Raw genomic sequence first — 23,963 nt, forward strand, 5'->3', positions numbered from 1 at the left:
CTGAACTATTAGAAGCAGCCAGGTGGTTAATACAGCCCTGATTTCAATGTTTCCTGGATGAAATTTGGAGATAAGTTTGTCTCAGGATGATGGCTGAGACTAGCGATCTACACTTGGTTCCTGCAAAAATGAAACAAGAATGCAATAAGTAAATGCACGTTGCCACATTCTTCAGTGAATCCAGCCAACCTCAACACCGTTGCATGCGAAAGGGAAGGGAGTTTCAGAGGGTGCAGCTATAACATACCTTGAGTGTGAACCCAAGCCCATGTTCAAGTCAAGACTTCTTTCATGCCTAAACCATTTGGCCAAAAGCCTGTGCTCCCTTCCTCCCCTCCCTTCCAGTCTGTATCCAGAAAGCAGAAGCGGTGATTTACTATGGGTTTATATAGACAAAGGGGGCTTGGGGGCTCAGGCTGAGAGCCCACTCTCCCACCAGCACAGTCAAAACCTCCAGCCCCAATTCAAAGTGCTTACGTCCCTCTGAAGTTTGTACTGAGTAAAGATAAACACATCCTGAAGTGCTTTGTTAGTACCACAGGGATGGGTTTGACAGAGGGACCTGGTTTGAAAGAGGAGTTCTCCACTCCAAATGAAAAAATCTAGTCACCAGGTGATTTATTAGTCCCTCTTCAATGATACTTTTGTTTTAAGAGGGCTTCAGTTACCCTCTGCTGACTGGAAATTTTCATTTATGTTGGAGAAGTATTGCTCCTTGACTTGAAAAATTACTTCCAGTGAGCAATAAATGCTGCGGGCCTCATCCTGTGGCTTTGGGCATGACAGCTCACCACCGGTCACTTTGCCACAGGATCCTTGCCATCTTTCCCTGTTTTCTTTTTCTTGCCTGATGCTTTACACATGTTTGTAATTAAGTTTTGTGTTTTTTTAAAGTTGCCTTGTTACATCTCCCTCTGTTCCAGGCTGTCAGCTATGGGTTTCCCTGTATTTAAGTCCCAGGCATTCCTCATCCATGCGCTTGCTGAAATGCTTTTACCGCAGGAGAAATCCTTTTTCCACATTGTTTCCAGTACAGTAAGGTAGAGTGAGTCCTTGCAGTTAAGGAAAATTCCCTCTGGGGAAAGATCTTAAGTGCAGTGAAAGACTCAAGACCACCAATCAACCTGTTTTCAGAAATAATGGCAACATTTAAGTGTGGCTGAAATTCTTTTTGTACATTTTGATCTTAGACATTATATGCACATTTCTGACAATGAAACCTCTGGCTGGCTGTATTTTTGAGTCTCCTTCGCAGTTATCAAGGATAAAGGTTGGGTGTTTTGGCAGATCTCTAATGCAGATTCTATCAGTAAGTTTATTCAAATCAACTCTTTTCTTTAATACGAGTCCTGATCTTGTGGAAAATCTTACAGCTTCCTGTGCTTCTACCACAATATTGCTCTACCTTGTATTAACCCTTGGTAGGGAACTGTGGGGTCTGTCTGTTCTTTCCCTGCCTTCTCCCGCTTCTTTCATTAGGAGTATTTGTTACAGTCAAACACTGTATTTCAAGGCAGTTCAACTCAACTTACTCTTTTCAAGGTCAAAATTAAATCATTTTAATGTAGGCTTTTTACTTACCAAAGAAACTCTTGCATACTTACAAGAGGAAAAAGGCACTTTGTTATGATGCTCTAAGGATGTTAAATGTGTAAATGTGAGTAAGCAGCTGCGTGGGAGACCTTCCCAGAGCACCCAGATTCAGCAGGGTGCAGAGCTTCATCCATGCCTGGTCACCCTTGTGCAGAGGGCAAAGGAAGACTGCAGCACCCTTAGGATGAGAGGTAATGCTGAAGCCCCTAACTCTGCAGCGTGGTTTGTTGAGACATGAGAGCCCCTTCTCATCGTTCTGGCACTGTAAATGTACTTTAAAGTTAAAACAATTCCATAATCAGTCAAGAACTTGCATTACTTAAGATGTTGTGTAGAACAGGTCTGGTAGTGCCCATCTTTGGGCTAAACATGTTGATTAACTGTCTCTTGCTGTCCCAAATCCCATACTATTCTCAAACTGGGGCAGAATTTCCCATTTGCTGCCCTAGCAACACGTAGGGAGGCTGGCTGTTGCTGACCAGGCTTTCTGCGGCGATTGAAGAGATCACATGAGAAATTCACACACCATTTGCTAAAATACATGTGGACCTCTGAAGAAGAACATTGATAATTTTTTATAAATAGTGTATAATTATAAACATTACAAGTCTTCCCAAATACAAGGATATATTGCAGTTATCTTTCTAGCTGATTTGCCTGTACAGATTTAGACAGATCTCCAACACTCTGATAATATCTTCTGACAGTGGCTGATATTCTCCTTATATTTCCTTATATCCTTATATAGGATAATGGGAGTTGTGCCTGGGGATTCTTCCACAGCCTCCAGCTCAGCTACTGCAATAACAATGAGCAGTACTCAGTCCTGTGGGAGTAACAGCGCGTCTTGCTTCATACAAGATTTAGACTTCAGCTTTGTGCTGAGACTTCTTCAAAGGCAGCCAGGAAGAGCAAGGTTGCCAAACCTTACTGCAACCCTAATGGGATTCAATCATCCAGTTCCCCTAGGCGCTGTGAAAATCCCACTCTCAGCTCCATATCTTGCTATTTGCGTAATGTTCACACCCCCATGCTGTAGCTTGACTAGCATTAGTCCCTAGGAGGCAACTTGTCTTTGGCTGTCTTAAAGAGTTGCAACTTAGTTGATATGCCCAAAGAAAACACAGGAAACACTTCTGAGTAAAGAAGGAAATCAAGAGAAAATCAGATGACAACACTCATCCTCAGCATTGCCTTGAAAGAAATGAGTTAGATGTAGAGAACAGAAGGAGCAGCTACCAACTAAATAGGTCAGGTTACCAGCATGAGGCTATTTAGACAGCGATAGTAGGAATGGTGACCCGATATGCAAAGCTTTTGAGACGTAGATTTAAATTCCCCCTGTCAATGGCATTGCTCCAGATGTTCTTTAATGTAATGGGGCAGAATTTTTTCCACTGTAATCCTGCTTTCTCCTCCAGGTTTCACTGACCATAAACTTCTCATTAGTGCCCTTAACACGAGGCACGAAAGTCTTCGAAGTAACACCTGCTGCATTTATTTTTATAAGCCAAGGGACTGACTGGTTCCACAGGGGATTCAAGAATAAAACACATTTAGTAGCCACAAAGGTTTTCTATTAACTTTATGTTTCTTTTCCTTTCAAAACTTGGGACTATATAGCCTATATGTGCCACCTGCCGCTGTTCCTTTTTGACGTAAACCTCTCTTTGTTTTGCTCCTTTAAACTCGGTGCCAGATTCTGCTTGCGTTTGTGCCCATGTAGATCCAAAATGTCTCCTGGGACACTCATGATGCAATTCCAGGCTCTCTCTGGGGTAACTGAGAATAGGAGCTGGCCCTTGTCAGTTCAAATTTACCCTTGATGCAATTTCACTGCGGGTGAACAAGCTGCCATGAGGGTATTTTGGTATCACCGCCTCATGTCACTAAATGTTTCCTGCAAGCTGCAAGCAGTTTGAGTGTTGTCCAGTCAAACATGGTGAGTGCAGCGGGTCACATACCTCTCATGAAGCTCTGGAGCTAAACTGGGTCAGCGGAGGCATGACAGTCCACATCAGCTAAAGAGTGGCCTGAGATATTTATGTGAAGGAAGAAAAATATGTGCAGACGCATCCGTCCAAACCTGTAACTGGAAGTGACAGAGGTGAAGGGAGTTCCCCGCACTGCTCACTCATCGGAGATCCCTGATAATAACCCCCAATGGAGAAAGCCTCTTCCTGGGCAGCTGCGGATTTAATTTTGGTCTTTGTCCAGCCCAAGCAGCTCAGATCTCTAAAGAAGTGGATTTTCTATACAATAGGGGTGGTAAGCACCGAAGCGTGAAGAGGAGGCGGGACACCAGGTGTCTATGAATGAGCTAACGAGGAGCCCGAAATGCCTCCATATCCCTCCCCTGCCCCCTTGTTCTGCCCTTGGACAGAGCAGCACAATGAATCAGTATCAGCCCCGGCACAGCTGCGAGAGGTCAGACCCTGCACTTTTGTACGGGCGTCTTTAATTTAGGCTCCTCGGGGACTCATTTTTCAACCGACGAGAGGGCTAATGCTCAAGCTATTGGGGGAAATTACATCAGTCAGGGAGAGGACAAGCATTTAAGAAAGGCAGCTTGTACTTCAACCTCTCCTACCACACCCTCAGTGTGATGCTTAGGTAGCCTTTTCTGCCTTGGCCTCTTTTTAGTAGCCTGTACAAAGTAAATAGCCCAAATCCGTTCACTTATTCTGCTACTGATTTTCAAGAATGCAAAACTTAAGGAAATAGGGAATTGCTCTTGGTGGCATTCAGCACAAGGTTAAGTCCAGTGGGACAAAGTCTGACAGTAAAAGAGGCAGAGATAGATGTGTGCTTTTTGTTAACTGTATCATATGGAGAGTTAAGATTATCTTCATTCTGGTCTACTCTCCCGACCGCTAAATATTAAGCCCTTTTGATTGGCTCTGATGCTCTACAATACTGCCTGCTACTTGCATGCTATTATTTTCTACCTAGTTTTATTGACATCGCTTGTGTTATTAACTGCAAGCTATTTCTCCAGGGAATATTAGGTTGTGCAGTCAACCCGCAAGGAAGAGAAGGGATGCCTCATGCACATGGAGCAGGACCCCTCTGTCTCTAGTCTTTGGACAATTAACAAGTAGCATTAATGACCTACTGGAGGGCACAGCCCTTCCCAGCTAGAATGGTGATGGCTGCGATGGTGGCAGGAGGGAAATGCTGGTGAAGACAACAGGGCAATCCTCAGCACCAGGAATGGGATATGCACTAGGAAAAAAATCCACTCTACGGAGCGGGTACTGTACATGGGCACTGAAGGCCTGGCTGCCTTCTCACTGAGACTAAGGAAATCAGAAGTAAATGTAGAAAAATCAGAGAAAATGCACCTGCAGGAAAAATTAGAGTAAAGTAGGAAAGGAAACAGGCTATGAAATTTGTTATCTAGCATCTGCGCTGAAGAGCAAAAATAAAAATTTCCATGACTTACACTGGTATAAATTAGTATTATTCCTACCAAAGTAAGTCGAGTCACACTGGCATACACACAAAGGAAAATGAGATCTCATAAAGAACAATGGTATCTGGATTAAATCCATCACTGGGGTAAGCAAATACATTCCACAGACCTCAAAGGACCCATGCCTGCTTGTACCCATGGTGAATTTCGTTCATTTTCCCTGGAGGCCTTTTTCCATTTTAAATATAGCGTGCACGCAGATGGCCAGAGCTACAATGGGGTGCCCAGCTTTGTATTAAAACAGGCAGCTTGACTTCAGCTTGAACGTAATGACATGCTCCACTGTGATTATATTTTTAGAGCTATCAGTGAAGAATATTTCAACTCCTTGTCAGCTTGGGCCTTCAGATCCTCAAGCATCAACATAAACACAAAAGGATGTTTAATATTGATGGCTGATATTGACAGGTTCCCTACTATAGCTATTTAAGCAATACAAGCTTGCATGTGTAGACACATACATGTATGTAGATATAATGTAATATATATATGTATATACATATGCTGATTGATATACCACAGACACACACACACATATATGCACATAGTTATTATTGATTATAATAATCCCTTGGAAATCAGACACTGCCATGTGTTTTGACTCAATTTATCTACTTCCCCTCAGGGTCAATCCAGCCTTCTCTTCAGGAGTGCTGAATAGTCACTGCTTCCATTGAACACTGTGGCAGCCATCCATAACCACCTCCTCTGAAAATCATATTTAGCTCTCACAAGCTTGCTTATGATGGGTCCTGGTCTTCTGGTGCTTCTCTTATTTTCAAATCAAAATGTTCCCATTATATATCTGCAGTATCTTCCCAGAGGATGAATCCGACAACCATACCGCTGGCAGCTGGTGTTCTTGAAATGGGACTGTGCAAAGCTTCACCTCAGACTTCACCTCAGGCCCCTTTGAGCTTTGCCTGCCATGCTAAGAAATGTATTTTTGAAAGTGTATCTCTGTCATTAGGAATGCTGGGTCTTCTGATGCTTTTCCAAACAGCGGCACCTCAGGCATCTCTGGCGGTGTTGCAAGTTTGCAGGCAGGCAAACAGAATGGCCAGCGAGCACCTGCTGTATTAGTTACAGGAGTGTTAGCTGCTAGAGAAGAAGGTGGCCTTTTACTCCTCCTGGGGCTCTTTTCACCTGAGCAGCCCCTGTGAAGGGCAGAGACACCTTTGGTCCCCGCTGTTCCTGCAGGCAGAAGGGAGCTGATGTTGCTGTGGCACTGCAAAAAGTGAGTAACGAACACAAGCCTCAGTGTCCTCCTTTTTGGCCAGGAAGCAAGTAGGGGTCATTGGCTGAGACCTAATGATACCTACAATTGATGAATGCAGCAATTAAAGGGGGACATGATAGCTGAGAGGCATATTACACAGTGTGCCTTTCTAAGGGCTAATTACCACAGATGCAAGGGCTTTGCTCCTGCAGTGAAACCCGCTTAAATCAGTTTTACATAGATGTAGCCTGATGGTCTGGTCCGAGGAGCAATACTTTTAGTGTTCCCATGAGTCAGATTTGTGGGTTCAAGTAAGCCATGACCAGGACAATACCAGGGGCCTGGGCAATGTGGATGTCCTCTTACCCCAGATGCTTGTGTGCTCCTGAGGACCATGTTGGGAGCTGGGTTTCACAAGCAGTCCCTTTCTCTGCAAGTCTTTTTGTGGCCGGGGTAAGCTCGGACAGCCAAGCTGTTACAGGTCCCTCTCAATCATAAGAAGACTCAAGGCAAAGGAATCCTCCTTGAGTAGCAACCCTGAAGGTAGGGCAGCAACAGCTTATAACACGTCACACGAAAAAGTTTCACTGATCATTTATCACTGTCACAGGGCAGTTTTACACCAGGAGCCTTCCATGGAACCAGGAAGCAGACCCTGTCTTCATTTCTAATCACATACCCTTTCATAGCTGTCGAAATCTGATTTATAAATTCACACAGGTTTTTTTTCAGAAGAAAAGTAAATTCTGCTCAAAAACCATTAAAAGATCTTGCCTACCCCTGATTCCCGATACCACTTCCCAGTGAAAAATTTGTTAAACAAAGACCTATCTATCACTCTGTGTCTGTAGCACTCCTAATGCAGCCAGGTCCTGGTTCACAGCTCAAGACATCTGCTCACCCACAACAACAGGTAAGTGTTAAGGTTTTGTCAGTCGTCTTCTGACAGCTTTGAGCGCAACACGTCTAATACTGTCTTCACCCACACTCTGGCCAGCTTCAGTGATGTTAATCCCAATTTACATCCAGGTTTGCATGCTGAAAATCGTATTTACCATTTAAAATACTGTAAAGTAGTTGAAAAACGTTGCTGTGCAGTACTGCTGCATGCCTGTTTTGCAGACAGATTTTTTTCTACAGATGCTCAACCACTTGGTGGTGCTACAGAAAGGGTCTGCTTCGCTTTCTAGAGCAAAGCAGTTTTCTTCTCTTTCATGAACAGTATTCAGAGATCACATTAGATAAAGCTGTGGCAAGAAGCACCTTTCTTTCTCTTGCTTTTCTCATATAAGTATTGCCTTTGCAATGGTCAGGTTGAAATCTTAGAAGTCTAGCTATCATATTTCCCCACCGAATGTGTGTGTAAAGTTACAACCTCAGCTAATTCATTTCCCTCTATCGGATATTTGATCTACACATTTCCAATGGAGCTGCAAATTGCAGGAGAGGGGGTGTCCCGGGAAAACTCACCCATTTAAGAATGAATGTGCCCACACCACCTTATGCTTGCTTTCCCCAATGATCCAGCACTAATTTTTGGTTTTCTCTGGCATTACCACTCACAGACAGCAAACGTTCAGATTGCACATTCAAGAGTTCACATTGCACAGACAGTGCACAGAGACACAGAGCAGAGGATGTGGGTGACTCGGTGCAAAGCCAGTGAGATCCAGGCACCGACACCCATTTGGCTCCTTGGAAAACCCCAGGTACGCTCTGCAGGGGTCAGCTGGCACACAGGGATGAAAGGTGAAAACCCTCCTTTTTATCAAGCCAGGGCAGAAAGGTGATGAAAGCCCTGATGGAGCAAAGTTCTTGAGCTTCATGTCTAGGTCTTAAGGGGGAAATGCCCACAAGCCTCCGCATCTGCCCCAGCAAGTGAGAGTGGGTTGGGGACTGAGGGAAGGGAATAGAAGTGGGGAGGGATGAGCCAGAAGACTTCAGACAGCATCATGGCGAGGGGGGATGAATGGAGAGGGAAAAGATTAGTAATTTCCAGCCATTTTGCAGCAGCATCTGGTTGACTGTAAGCAGCGTAACTGGTGTTGTCTTTGTAGGCGTCAATGCCGGCAAAGGCTCCTGTGCATGGAGCCCTCACAGAGATTAGCAGAAGCAGAGGTAAAGTGAGAAGGATTTGGCCTTGCTAAAGCAATGGGAAGTATGCAGAGGTCACGTTGCTCGTCTTATTAAATTTGAATACTTTTTTCATCTTGGTAACAGACCTTCAGACATGTTCTTTAGAAATGAGTGTCCTGTTCCATTAAAAATAAATCTATTCCTTTCTTATGACACAATTAGTGTCAGTAAGCATTCTGCAGATCCGAGAAGATTTATTTTGGTATGATTCTTGGGAGGCAGGAAAGAGTATTCTAGTTCTGGAGGAGAGATAAGGAGACACAAGTTTAGAAGTGTTTTTAGGCCCTGAGCCAGATTTTCTGATTTGCCATAGCTCATGGAGGAGAGGGAGGCATCTCTTCAAGCCTCTGTGGACATGCTGGGGAAGGTAGCTCTTCCCTACAGTTAGCATTCTCCAAAGCGTTGTGCGCTTTGCGTTGATACGGGGAAGCTAGTGGCATCAAGGTATTGCCTTGCTTCTCCCTGTAGGATTGTAGCTGCATCTTCTCTTAAGAACTGTGTTATCTTTTTGGGCTGTTGAACCTTGACTGTCTGTGGCCTCAGTGCAGGCTGGAGAAACCTAGGGGTGGCTGTCGTGTGGATCAGCTAGCATCAGCTCTAAAGAAAATGACCTGTCATCTTAGCATAGCAAGAACATCTCTTCCCCACCCCTAAAACTGCCCACCCCAGCCCTGACACTCACCCTGCTGTGGGCCCGGCAATGAGGACAGCGTTGGAGTCAGAGGGGCTGTCGCTGTCCTCCTGGATGCCAGCGCACAAGGGGGTGGCATCCTCTGCTCCCCTACGCCCACTGTGGGGGTTTCAGAAATTTGCAATTCTCTTTATACTGCAGGAGAAGCACAAAGGAAACACAGAGAGCCACGAAACCTTCCCCCTCGCAATTCCCTAGCCACTGAAATGAAATTTTCATGCATAATGAGGCTTTGATCAAGTTTGTCGCTTAGCCAATTTGCTATTGATTTAAAGAGTTCTGTCTGCTAGCAAACAAGCATAAAGAATGGGATTTTAAAAAGATCTAATGGAAAATTATATTTGGTTCTTGGGCATCTGTATGCAAGCAGATTCATTTTCCATTTAACTGCTCTTTGTAGTTTGCTGCCTCAGATTCCTGGGTTATGTCCTTTTCCTGTGGAAGCCGTGCTGTATCGTTGGTACATATTCTAAAGTCATAATATTCTGTTTACATCTTTCTAATCACTTGCCATAAAATGATTACATTGCCATTAACAGTTTTTATTATTTGACCTATTTTTATTTACAAGTCACAGACAACACTATTTTCTAAAGCCAGGAAGTGGCTGCAGACAAATGAAAAGTAAACAAAATAAAGCTAAAGGAAGCTGGCAGCCTTTGCGCTGAATCTATTTTCTAATTTAGTATTGTTTTGTCTTTGACAAACTAATGATCAGTGAAGGAAAAATACAGCCAGTCTTACAGCTATGAAGCCATGATGCACACTATGCTGAATTCCAGTATTTCAGGGGGAATTTAGAGGGAGATGGGGAGCGGGAGACGATTTCTCAGGGCCAGGTTGTGTCCCTCGCATGGAGCCCGGGGCAAGGGGTGGAGCTGTCCACCATTCCCCAAAACACCCCCAGGAGGGGAAAAGTCTGCATTTCGGCAAGGCACGATTCAGCCCTTGCTCCCCTTTGTCTATGGAGGGAAGGAGGTTGACAGCCAGCCTGCACCACACGTGGGAAAGAGGGAATAGAGAGCCACTTTGCCATCTATTCCCCACAGATCTGTCTCCTAACAGGCGTAAGGTGGCACACAGTGCCCTTTTCTCCTCTACACTTGAACTGCGTACCCACACTGCCAAGCCAGGGTCGTACCCAGGGAAGTGATGCGTGTTATCAGTCGAATATAATGAATGCTGTTCTTTCTGAAGAGGTACATTGTGTATCTATCATAACATGGTAGATGTTATGTTCTAAGTGTTGTGGCGTCCACTTTCAGTAACCAGGCAGGATTTGCTGTTATTATCCCAGATACCTGCTGGTCAGTGATAGTCTTGGGGAAACGCTTGTTTAGATGACTGCATCCAAAGGCGTGAATGTCCAGTAAATCATTGATGCCACATGCAGCATGAGTTTTAGCATAACATCTTGTGCTTAACCTTCTTCACTCTAAAAAATATATATATCTAAGAAAAAAAAAATGTCTTTTTTACTCCCTGTATTATTGGAGTAGCCTTACTCTTGTATTTCCAAGCAAACTGGTTATGCATCCAGTAGCTGTGTGAAGAGAGTGATACATTCTAGACACAGATCCAGAGACCTCAACATCAAAGCAAACATCTTGTGCAGAACATACTTTTGGTTTTCTTTGTCACAGGCATCAGCGCAAGAAATGCCACACAAAAGCCACAACCAAGGCTAAAACGCCACTCCTTGTAGGATCTACCCAGTGGCTGTGATATCTCCATGCGATCGGATTGGGCAGGAAATCCCAGGGTCCTGGAGGGATGTATCTGCCCCATCTCATCCGTGAGTCATCCAGGATGAAGGGGTCAAAATGGCAAAAGTTCACGCTTCCCCATTATGTTCCCATACAAACATCTCCGAGTGAAGGCCCCTGCAGCGCGCAGCTCCCCGGCGCAGGCCGGCAGCCCCCGGCAGGATGCCCCCCAGCCCGTCAGCACCTCAGCTGCTCCGGCTGCACCCCCTTCTCTGCTCCGGCTGCCTCCCAGCCCCAACCCAACCGGCGGCCACACAGCTCCACCCTTTTCCGCCACAACCCACAGGCACTGCCGAAGTCTGCCCATGTTTACCGGTGTAGGGTTTGGGCTTGCGGCACTGAAAACCAAGCTTGCTTGCCCCACCACATGCACTGCTGTGCTGGGGGAGCCGGGGCCAGAGGCTTTGTGAAATGGTGGCCCGGGGATGACTACTCGTGGTGATGCTTTGGAGAAGCCATGTGCGTATAAGCTGCACCGAGAGTGGTTGTTCCACTTGTGGGAGCCCACAGTGGGCAAAATGGACCAGGTGGAGATCCAGCTGCCTACACATGGCCTTATGTGCTTATGGCTGAAAGTGATGCAGACAGTCAGCCTCTCAAAATAAGGGCAAAAAATAGAGGCGGCGGAAGGGAGGCAACCGAAGGCAAGTGATAAGAGAAGGGGAACGCATCGTTGAGTGACTTAATTACTTTTTTTACTTCCTTTTTACCGTTTGCATTGGTGAGATGCACAATCCGGTGACCGTAGCCCGCCACAACTCCCTGCTCATGACGATGAAAGCTGCAATGTTGGTTCTCCTTATTACAGTCTGCTGATATATGTGGACTTTAATCTCAAAAGGTTTAATGTGCACGGGGAGGGAGGAGGGCTGCTAGTTTGGATTGTATGGCTCATTTATTTAATAAAGATAATATATAAATAACAAAATAAACACACCATCACAGTTTTACTGAAAGAATATTTAAGCTGAATGAGAAATAGGAATGCAACAGAAGGAACTGTCTGTGCTTAAACCTTCTGGAAACCCTGCAACGGAAGAGACCCTGAGCCTCAGCCCCTACATTTCAGTTTTCTCTTCTGTGCAGTTTGGGTTGTTTCTCCTCACTTCTCAGTGGTGTTGAGTGCCCCAGTTTAGCAATAGCAGTGAGGAGTTTAGGTATCACGCAAAATTGTTGAGTGTAGAAAAGCAGATTTTACATGGATAAATCATGTGTCATAAGCATACAGGCACACACATGTATATGTAAATGAATTTTCAGATCTGGAGATGTAAATTCAGCAGGTGATTGGTATCCTCTGTGCTATGGATATTCCAATAAAACATACCAAGCGGTAGAAGAAATAACCAGTATTACAGGAAAAAATGATAACACATTCGTTGTCTAAATTCTCAGTGAAAGCCACTGAAGCAAAGGCTTGAGGCTTGGAAATGGAATTTTAAAAGATGTTTTATGGACATACAGCTTCTCTCCTATTGAAAGTCTTATACTCTTATAAAGAACCCCAGCCTAAATTCCAGAGTCCTCTCCTAACAGACATTACAAGTACTCCTCAGTTTCTTCACTGCCCATAAAGCTCTGTAATGAGTCCAGGATCCAGATTCAGAGGGCTTAACTCCACCTAAGTCTCTATATTTCCTATTGCATGGACATCTCAAGAGGCCTAGGGGCAATCAAATAACAAGAGAAAATACATGAATTTAGACTGAAATTATACCTTCTGAATCTGGGCCTTGGATCCTGGTCCAGGGTGTGTGTTTGGGCCAGATTGTTCATTACTTGATTGAAGTATTGTTTTAATAGTGAACTGATATCTGTGGGATGCAAACAAGACACATCTCAACAGATCAATACTTGTCAAGGTAAAGTTTTTTATATGGCTCACTACAGAGAAAATCAGTGTTAGTCTTAAACCTGAACTTGCATGACTCCTGTAATTTTCATAAAGCATGCGATTTCGAGGATCGGATGTGATCTGCCAGGGTAGAAAATATGCAGATACCTCCTGCAGGAAACAGATGGATGCCAGCCGTCCCTGCCAGCCGCCTCTTTCTAAAGGATAATCCCTATCATTGAGCGGAACACATTAACATGCTTTCACTTCATCCAGCCGAAAAGCTCTCTCTCAGTATGTACTTATACAGAGGAGAAAGTTCAGTTGAGAGAATGTCCCCCGGTTTTGCCTGCCAGCATCTTCCGAATACCTGCAGTTAGGTCGTACTTAGATCTGCAGACTGGACAGTGCTGAGCACTTCAGCTTGGTCCAGCAAATGCGTATGCCTACACTTAGCTTGATCATCAAGCATGAGCAGTGAAAGCAACTCAATTGACTTTAAGACTATGGTTATGTGTTTCTCCGCATACAGACGAGCTCAGCAGAGAGGACTGAAACCTAAGACAGCAGCACATTAGTTTTAGAGAATATATGTCCGTTTTATCCAGGGATCCCTTTAATAAGCATTTCTATTCTTTCCTCTATCTTACACTGTAGGGAACAGTCAAAGAAGGTATTCGAGTTCTCCAACAGCCCCCTGGAAGCCAACCTTTGTAAGGGTGGTTAACAACACCGTTGAACACTTTACAAACACTGAAGAGTGCTTATGAGCAAAAGTCTGTTTGTGTACAAATGACACCATTTCACCAAGTTAAGCTGCAATATGCATAATCGTTGCACAGAAAGTACCTGGCCTCAGTTTGCAAAATAAGTATTTGTAGCAAGTATATTTGAAATCCAGTGTTTGTTTTTTTTATTTAGCCAAGTACATGGGATGAATTAACATCAGCTCTACTAATCTTATGTTTCATTACAGGTGTTCTAGACTTTCTGAGGAGACCTAAACATTTGACTGAGAGCTATTAAGCCAGTGTTTTTTTATCCTGAGTGTCTCTATGCCAGATAACAAATAAGTTGTGCCATTTTGAAAGTTCATGGCAAAAATTAATCTTAAAAATGTACTGAGTTTTGTGATAAATTTATATTGCTAACATGTTGCAATCTTTTAAGATTGTTTTCCAACTCACACTGACTTAAGGAAGGTAAGCCTACTGAAACCAGTGGCTTTATTGTTGTTATTGTGATTATCTTTATAGTTTAGATTTGGTACAACATATCCTCCAATACTGTTTTGCAAATTAGAGCCTAATCCTATTTCCTTTGAAGCTGGCTAGCAGAACTCTGCTGGTTTCATTGGGAGGATAATTCCTTCTTGTGAATAAGGAAAAGCATTTACATAAAATAATACTGTCAGAAATGAAGAATTCCCTAGTGGTGTCTATAAACTCAGAGAGCTGAAATTCTCACCAAATGTTTATTTCAGAAACAATGAAACACTGCATGTTTAACACTGACATGAACAGCTAGAACGATGCAAATTGCCTACAAAAATCATTATTTAAAATTTTCTATGTCCATTCTGACGTTGCCTCGCCTTCCCTCTGTGATTTTTACTTCTTGGTATTCTTATACCTGTTGTGAAGAACACTGGTTTATTATTTGCTCTAGTGACTTTTATTCCTGTAGTGACAAGTATAATACTGATTGTAAAGCTGGCAATATGCTAAAAATTAAAAGGAAATATCTCTGTATGTCAGTGACACATTCAATCATATGTGTACTTCTATATTTACCATTATTTTCAATTCTCATTGCTATTACATATGAGCACAGAAAGTTTCTTGTGTCCAGTTTTAATTTATGTATTTAATTTGCTTAATGCCCTCTGGCTCCACATTTAAGACTGTGGAAATTTAAAAGGAAAAGTGGTATTTCTAATGCTACATAGTACCTGTGCTTATTCCATCACAAAATTGGCATTTTTCATTTTGGAGCTTCTGGTATTTTATTATGCCTTATATCTCTCCAATCACAATATATAACAATGATTCATGACATACTTCCTTATGGAACTGGTGATGTATGCTTCCAAGCAGCTAGAAGAGAATACTCTTGGGAATATTAACAATGGTTATGAGTATAACACAATGAAACCTATTTTCATCACCGGCATTCATGCTTTTCAGCTATTCAAGAGGTATAATGGACCTGGATATAGGCTACACTGAGTTCCAGCCTGAAGGGAGCTTCCAAACAGACAACCATAGGTGGACACTTCCCTGCTGCCTCTGGGGGGACCGAGGCATTTCTGAGCTGCTCATGCAGTCCAGTGAGCAGTCAGCTGGCACAAGATCACAGCAGGACCCAGGCTGCTCTCATCTTTGGTGGGACTAGAGCTTGCACTGGACATGCAAAACAACAAGGCAGTTGCTACTGTCATCCTGACAGGCTGCCGCACCCTTGGCACTCAGCAAGATCGAGACTGATTCAATCTATTTAAGTGAAGTTGCACTGAGGTGAACACATGCCAGGACATTTTTTCACTTCTCCTGGCAGTCAATGGCACCTCTCCCGTTCTCTGTGTTGCCAGCCCCTCTCCTAGCTCCCTCCTGCCTCTCGGTGCTGCTGCATCCCCATCCCATTTCCACGCCAATCCCTACTTGCAGCAGGACTCCGCTCCACGTGGATGTTCCTTGGGGTATCCCCCAAGTTTGAGAAGAGCTACATAAGTGGATTTCAAACTGGGAGCACAGAAGGGCAGCCAATACAGTAGCAGATCTCCCTGTCCTGCATGTTCAAGTAGCCTAGGCACCACTTTATTCTGTGCCAGCTGGCGGGAATGCAATAGCACTTCAGAGCATTAAAATAAAACAAAAAACCCATGAAAGCTTCAGATGTAGTCTTATTTCTTACAAAGAGAAGGCCACAGCATTTTCATCCTTTCAACAATTAAAATAAAGGAAGGGTGTACAGGAGGACACAGCGCTCTTTTTTTGTATAGTAACAGAGTGGGGCTTCCCTTATCCTTTCTGCTTTGGAATAGCCAGTTTCTGGTGCACTCTGCAAAAGAGATGTTAAATTTTATGCTCCGGGGCTTAAGCCAGTATCTGGCTCCCAAAGATCAAGCACCTAACGTGGGAGGTGTTACCTCTCTCTGGCCACTGCGGGATTCTTTCTGTCTTCTTACACGTGCGGCGTAGTGCTGGCTCCTGCCAGGAGCAGGGTTACTGCATTAGGCAGACTTGCCTTGAGCCAGTTGGGCACTTCTGCTGATTCTAAAATGAAGGTACAGAGATGGTAATTACAGAGAAACTTTTTTTTTTCCCCAAGTTTATCAAGTCAGAGGGGCTAAAGCTGCAACCTCAAAGCAACGTGTTCGCTATCTCAGGAAGCCACCTCGAGGAAGTCCAACCTTACACGCCATCCTGGCGAGCTGGAAGAACCGAACAAGAGTCCTCACCAAAGCCAGTGCCTGGATATCACCCCATCACCTTGACACTCCTGAGTTAGTTGCCTCTGACAAACCTGAGCTTTCACAGGAACCAGTTGTTCAAATCAGCTGAGAACACAGGCCAACCTCTGCATTAACAGGCCCCCAGCAAGATGGAGGGATGGGGTTACTGACTCCCTAAATTCTGTGCCTTGACATTGCTGTGACTGCGAAGCTGAACCCTGGATTTCAAAGTCGGTGCATTATCCTTGCATAGCAGATAATCCCAGCTGTAACCCACACCTTAAGGACAGTCAGTGGGGAGGAGACAACCAAGCCAGGGCTCTCACATGAAGGCCTTTGTGTTGGCTCAGCAAATTGGCCATACCGGACCATGCCGAAGTGATTTCACCCCACACACATTTCCCATTTCTGCTGCAACACAGACCATCCACCTTCTCTGGCCATGGGCTTGGGGATGGCTTCTTTTCTGAAAGAAACATCTGATTCATCTTAACTCTGGCAACAACTTTTATGTCTGCATTGGTGTAAGTTTTCAAGATGTCTTTGTTAAAGAAATAAACACCTTACTTTAGAAAGAAGAGTAAAACTGATGCATTCATTTGTATTTCGAAGTTCCCGAAAGCAGAGATGAGGGCTCTGTCAGCTCTAGATCTTGGCACTGATTTGCACGAACATCCGCCGCAGCAGGACTTGGGCCCAGGAAGGTTTCTTCCAGGCGAAAACCTCCTGGACCTGGCCAACAGTCCCTCCCCATTTCAAGGACAGGCAGGGGCTGGGTGTGCCCGTGTTTTTCTGCCAGTTCCAGCTACATGGAAACCCTGCAGGAAACCCTTGCCCAGTTGGTGAATGGGGAAAATTAAGCGCTTTCTGGAAAAACTTTCCAGACCTAAACTTGGTGCAGGGTCACTTGGGCCCCCGCCCGCCGTCCACACGCCCATGCTTATGCCCAGACTCTGCAGGTGCACACGCCAGAGGCGTGGCCCCGGGGCCTGCCCCCGGCCTCGCCTCAGCCCGGTCCCGCAGACGCCGGGGGGCTCGGCCGGGGGGCTCGGCCGTGCAGCGGGGGCTGGGGACAGGCCGCCCTCCCCGCCGCGCCGGGGATCAGCCCCGCTGAGCCGCCTTCCAGCGGGCCAGGAGAGCGGCCGTGGAGTGCCGTCTCCTCCGCCTACAAAGCCGGGCCCGACCCGTTCGCCCGCGGGGCAGCGGAGCCCGCCGACAGCGCCGTCCGCGGCGAGGCCGCCCCCGCCCGGCCTCGGCGCTGGGGGCGGTCCGCCCGGGGCGGGGCGGAGCGGAGGGGCCGCCCCTCGCCTGTGCGGCCGCCGGGGCGGGCGGCGGGGAAGGGGAGGAGAGCGCGGGCCCCACCGCCCCCCGCCCCGCCCCGCCCCGCCGCGCCCCATGGTGCCGGCGCGGGGCCGAGGCAGAGGCTGCGAGGCCGGCGGGGTGCTCACACCCCGCGCCCGCTGCCGCCGGGCATGGAGGGTGCCGAGGCGGCCGCCCGCGGCAGCAGCAGCAGTAGCCCCGTGCAGCCCCGCTGCTCCTCCTGCGGCTCCGGGTCGACCGGCGGCGGTGGCGAGGCAGCGGCAGCAGCGGCCATGGAGGAGCCGCTCGGGGAGGCTCCGTCCCCGGAGGTAACGGCGGCAGCGAGGAAGCAGCAGGGGGTGAAGCGGCATCACCACAAGCACAACCTGAAGCATCGCTACGAGCTGCAGGAGACGTTGGGCAAAGGCACCTATGGCAAAGTCAAGCGGGCCATCGAGAGGTTTTCTGGCAGAGTGGTAAGGCAGGCGGAGGGGCTTCTCTTCGCCGTTTTATTATAGATGCGTGTGTATATAATTTTTCTTTCCAACACCTACTTAAGAGTGGAGCCGGCTGGGTTCATCCCCTCAGGGTCCGGCTGCGAGACCCGTCCGTGTGCGGGGCTGGCTTCTCTCGGTGAGGGAGGGGCCTGGCGTGGCCGGCAGCCCGCGGCGGCCCGGGTCCGCCCCGGCACCCGGAGCGGGTCAGCATCCCGCCCGTGCCTGCAGTCGCTTGGCTCCCGGGCTTTGTTTGGAGTGCAAATCCCATAGGGAAACTTTTTTTTGTTTTTTTTTTTTTAGGGGGGGGGGGAGTGATGGCGGTATTGTAGTAACACATCGGTACATTTTAAAAGGATGTGTTATTACTGGAAAAATAGGGTGGCGTACTGTTTTTGTTTTGTTTTTACATGCGGGTCCACTGTGAACAGTTATTCTTTCCCCACTGGAAATTAACAGTTTAGCAAAACCTGTCACATCCCCCTGTCACATTTGGCTCACCAAAGCTGCTCACAAAGTACTGTCAGAAGGGCAAACGCTGGTTCTCTGGTTAAAAATGCTGTGATTCAGTTATACTTTTGTGACCTGAACTTTTCTGACACCTAAAAAAATTGGAGGGACTGCAACCCAGCCCCATTGTTTTTTATGATCCATTTCACCACTCCGCAGTGCCGGCTGGCTCGAGACTTCAAGCAGCCCGGAGGTTGTCCAGCAATAACTCAGCTTCAGCATTTCCTCATTGGTACAGCACTCCAGCAGGACGCAGAAATGCAACTGAAGAAATGTACACATTAGTCAGAGTTATTGTCATTTTTCCTTCCCCAAAATATGTAACTATTCTCAGAGGGCAAGCGAATGAGAGGCAGGCGTTGTGTTAAAGACTGCCCAGAGAAATAGATGCTTTTCTAAAGAGGTCTTAACGCTGCTTTTCATGTGAAGTAGACTAATTGAGTTTTCACTAGACTTCATCTAAAAGCAAGACATTTCCCTAGCGACGTTACAGGTTTTGTGTCATTTATCTTTCCCTTTCGGTTGCCTGGAAGCTCAACTCGCAGCCAGAGGCAGAAGCAACTGTAAAACAGACAATGAAATTGCGGATACCATGGGCTTTAATAAGGGACACTTACTTTGCAACTAAATATCTTTGTGTCGACAGTGAAAATGAGAGTTTCAGCCAAGTTGTAGAGTCATATCATGTATGCTTGCAGTTTATTAGCTCATTTGGAGGCAGGCTAAAGAGAAACCAGAGATGGACATCTCTGCACATGCTCACTCCCAGTCCATGATTTTTAAAGTTTGCTGTCTTGGCTGTTTTACAATTTCAGGCTAACAAAAGCTCCAGGGCTATGTTATATACTATTATTTTGTAAGTATGTTATTCTTGACTTGCATTACAAAACATAGTAAATAAGCAAATATATCAAAAACACCTTTTTTAAAAGACTTGATAAATTAAAAAAATGGTGACTGTATTGTAAATGAGATTTGGTTTTGGGAAGGGCCCTCTCAGAGAAAAGGATGTAACATAGATGTGTGTCTCCTCTAAGTTAACAACACACCTGGTCTTTCTGTGTTTTGCTAACTGTCAAGCAGTTCAGCTATGCAGCTAAGGATACTTAGATGATACGGTCTGAACTGAATATATACGGCTAACGCCATCTTGAAATGGAGAGGGTGAAAATCAGAATACCTGCACAAACTTAAATGCAATAAGTGTTACACTCGCTCTATCAGCTGGTATGTAGAAACTAAACAAATCCTTACTGGGGTGTGAGTTTTATACTGTAGTAATACAAGCCTTGGCGTGTGGCACTTAATAATTATTAACTAGTCTGCAGGCGAGTTCTGGTGTAATGTGTCTGTTTGAACTTTAACATCTGTGAGTGTATGTAAAATATCCACGTTTTGTCTGCTTACAGAATAAAAGCTAGTTGTCAGCAATCCAGCCAGACCTAAGTGAATGGAAAATGCTTCTTGTTTTCTGACAGTTCCCTTGTCTGGCTGCTGCAGTGAACACCGATTGCTTTCCGTGGGTGAGATGAGAGCACCAACAGGATGACTGATCAGAGAGGGACACAGTTTTCCTTCAGTTCCCCGCCCCCCTTCCCTTTCCTCTCCTCAGTTCTTACTAGCAGGCAGCGTTTGCAGCATTCATGAGCAGGATGGACTGGATGCTGCCGTGTGCCCAGCAGCGGACGCACAGTGCGAGCGATGCAGCCGTCAGTCTCTTGCATCACGTCCAATGCAAATCGTCTAGCAAACGGCAGCTAGGTAGCGAGAGTCCCAAGGTCGCTCTAGTCCAGTCTGTTTGCTTCCTGTTTTGCTACTGGTTTAGCTAATCATCTTTTTCTTTACTCACCAGTAAGCAGGTATTTGGAGCTGTATGGTAACAGATTGCGAAGTTGGACCTTGGCAGCAGCATTGTGTTCCCAGTCATCAGCCTTGTCCAAGTGATTCTCCTATTTGGCTTTTCCTCTTCTCTTGTCCGTTAACAATCTCTTTAGCTGTATGGCACTTCATAAAGATATTTGCATGATTAGTCAGGCTTTTAATAGGAAGCATGAATTTTAGATTTGTCGTCATCTGTATAAATAGAGAGCTCGGGAGTGAAATAGAAACTGGCAGATCTGAGTTAATGAAGTAAAACCAAGGTGAGAAGACAGTTCGATCCAAGGTACAGATGTGCTTTAGTCCTGTGCCACTGGAAATCAATAGCAGGATTTCTGTTGACTTGAATGAAAGTAATATTTGGCACTTATTAACAGGTTGCAGGTTTATTCAAATTGTTATAGTTTCTTTGTCTTTCCTCTTGACTCGGTGGAACGTGATTGTAAAGCTTCCTGCCATAAAGCTCCGGGGTAGATTGTATGATACGTTTAGTTTGTTATTGGGAACAACTTACATGAATTTGTGTATTAGTTACCACAGTGACTACAGACAGTATTGCGTGTTGCACGAAGCAGTTAAAATATTGCCCACTACGTGATGTATGAGGTGCCTAATTTTGCCAGCAATATTTCCTTCATTAGTACTGGCTCAGTATACACTGTGTAACTTATGATATTTTAAATTAAGGCACCTGTTAGTAAGTGTAAGGATGAAGAGATGATATCGCAAGCCTGTGAAGTAACACTCACGTTGACATTTCTGTGGGTGTTTTCTCCACTTGTCATCTTGCAGATGTTAAACCAAAGACCTGAGCTTTTGTTCATGTTATGTATTCAATGTTTGTTAGCCAAGAAATCCACAGTTACACTTATGTCAGCCTTAGATAAGCTGTGTATTGACCACTTCTGGCCAATCCCATGCGTGGTGCATGAAGACAGCAGATGCTGCTGGGTTCTTCTTGGAGTAAATGATTCCGCTGGAGTAAATGCTCCTTATAATGCAACTTTTAAAATACAGATAGGCATTTTCAGTCTTGTTATCTGTCTTTTCCTGACATTATAGAGAAAGCAATGCCTGAGTACAAAAATGCATTAATATTAATCTGATTAATGTTAGTAAAGGAGCATGTAGCTCTTTAAAACATGGAAGGCATCAGGTAAACCCTGTTAGGCTGCCTGGAGCACTCCCAGCAGAGTTTAACCCAGGGGTTCGATACCCTGGCCGCTTCACAGCTCCCTGTGGATGCTCTCCTGTGAGATGCTCTGCTGGGAGTCATTTGCTCTCCCTGCCACTGCTGGACCTGGAGCTTGCGAACGTTGCTGGTTGGTTGTTATAACCTCTCATGAAGCACCCTATATTATCTGCGCTTCCTTTTGGTTACCATCTGCCCTCGGGACAGATTTTGCCCTTTGCAAAAGCCAGGAGCTTTTCGCCCTTTCCTTAGGCTGCACTTGGGAGGCGATGGGGAGTAGCTGCAGGGGCTTCCCCTCCGCCTTCACCTCCCTCTCTCCGCCTGAGAGCCAGGACTTCTTTTCTCCTTCCTCACCAGCAGGTGGAGGAAGCACTATTCTCCTCCAGCCGTTCCTCCAGAAAGTTAATTATTTTGGGAATTGATGACAAGCTGCAGCCCAACGTGTAAAACAGGCGTGTGGTGCATATTTATGTAGGCATGTTATGTGTGGGGGTGCATGTTGTTTATCTCTTTTGCATAGAAGTGCAGGTAGAAGGATGCTGCCAAATGAAATTGGTTTCGGAATTAAAATCTTGTAAAAACCCCTGAACTTCAGAGCAACAGAAATATTTTTAGTTGCAACTCCAGTGGAAATCTTCGCTTTGAAGCAGCTCTGCTTCGTGGTGCTTTTTGAGAGTCGCACAGGGCTTTGAAACTCTGAAACAGCAAAAGATTACATGAAAGGAGGACCTTTGCTTTGCTGATTGTATTTCTCTGTATCATGACAAAACCAAACCATGAATACCAGCAATGACAGCTCTGTCATGTCAGTAATTAAGGCCTTGTTGGCCACACAACCATTTGTTTGTTTGCGGTGTGGTTTTTAAGGGTTCCAAATAACAAGATAAAAGTGTGCTCATGGGTCACTGAGGACAGTGAAAGCCAGGTGGGATGTTTGTCCCAATTCTCTCGTCTGCTTTGCTGATATTGTAGAAAATGTCGGTATTCCTCTCTTCCCTCTTATGCATGTGAATTCTCTTGTCTTTAATGACACTTGCATATATATTTCCATTTCTTTCCTGAGAACTTCTGCTTCAGTTACCACCTGGGACGCTACTTCATATTGATTTTTATCTTGATCAGTCAGTGTGCATCTTCTGCAGGATAATATCCAAATCTGACACAAACTGTTTATATTTTTTTGGGTTCTTTCGTTGTTCTTATTAAGATACCTTCCTTCATTGCAGACACCAGTGGAAGTATCTACACAACACTGCTGTGACGTGAAGTGCTTGTGCAGTACTTTGCACAGCAGGATCCTGATTTGTGAATGTGGCTTCCACAGCTATGATAATACACTTGATACAAGCCATTGTTACTATTATTCACTACCCCATTTTATGCATGAGGAAGAAAAACTTGCCGATTAAAGCCAAAACCATCAGAAGTATCAGCTAGTTTTGAGTGCACAACCTAATAGCTGATTTTTCCAGACACCTAGAGTACGTAACATCAGGGTCCTATGGATGACAGCATCCTCCTGCGTGGCTCAGTCTCTCCTGCCTCCTGGGCTCTCTCTTACCCTGGGCTTTTGTCCCTGTGTGACGTTCAGCTTTGGTCTCCATTCCCGGCCCCTTTGTACTCCACTTGCGCTGCTGCCTCTCGCTTTGTTCCGTGTGCCAGCACTGTGACCTGCTCAGAGAGCGCTGCCTTGCTTACTGCGTCCAAGCTGGTAGGTGCCAGCAGAATCTGTGCAGCCTGTGGTGGGTGCTGCATACACCTCTCCTGCCATGCAATAGTTATGTGGGGCCAGAGGTTCCTCAGTGGAAGAGGAATTCTTGCAAAATGTATTGCCAAAACCTTATTTATTTATTTAAGGTGTGCAAACTGAGTTCTTTTAGGGACTCATAATGTGCCTAAATCTGGACAACGTTTTCACGGTGCTGAACACGTGTTAGTGAAGCTCAGGTCATCCTCTGTAAAAATTGTACCAAAGTGTGCATGGAAATTCTAGATCTGGAATGAATAGAAGTTGGAAAAAGTATATGGGCTTGAAAATAGTTTTGCTGTGAATTTGTTATTTGTTCCACCCTTAATTATTAGATGTGTTCTGAGACTCTCGTTGAAAAAAGGAAAAGGAAAAAACCACTGGATTTAATCTAATGTAATTCACAGTTAATATTGTGGGCTTATTACAATAGGAGTTGTACCTGGTTGTATAAAATTACTACAGTCTTCACATAAACACTTGTATAACTGAAATGCCAAAGACGACCTGAACATCAAGGGCTGCAGACAGAAATAACTGATTACAGCATGCAGTTCATTAGGGGAAAGGCACTAGTACAAAATACTTGTTTTCTGCTCTGAGAATTCTTGTTGGAGAAGTAGATTTGTTCAGGGGGGTATGGTTCAGTGGTATGAAAGTCTGAATTAATGACTA

At 45.3% G+C, this 23,963-nt stretch overlaps 1 protein-coding gene across 1 annotated transcript in view; it reads left to right on the top strand.

Moving 5' to 3' along the window:
- The first annotated feature begins 17,640 nt into the window (after positions 1-17,640).
- The window catches only part of NUAK1 (NUAK family kinase 1), a 48,492-nt gene continuing 42,169 nt past the window's right edge, over positions 17,641-23,963 (top strand). The window contains exon 1 of the mRNA XM_059816393.1: positions 17,641-17,943. Coding sequence (XP_059672376.1) covers positions 17,641-17,943 — 303 coding nt within the window. The remainder of the gene's footprint in view (positions 17,944-23,963) is intronic.

This window comes from Gavia stellata, chromosome 4, assembly GCF_030936135.1.
Source record: "Gavia stellata isolate bGavSte3 chromosome 4, bGavSte3.hap2, whole genome shotgun sequence".
NCBI lineage: Eukaryota > Metazoa > Chordata > Aves > Gaviiformes > Gaviidae > Gavia > Gavia stellata.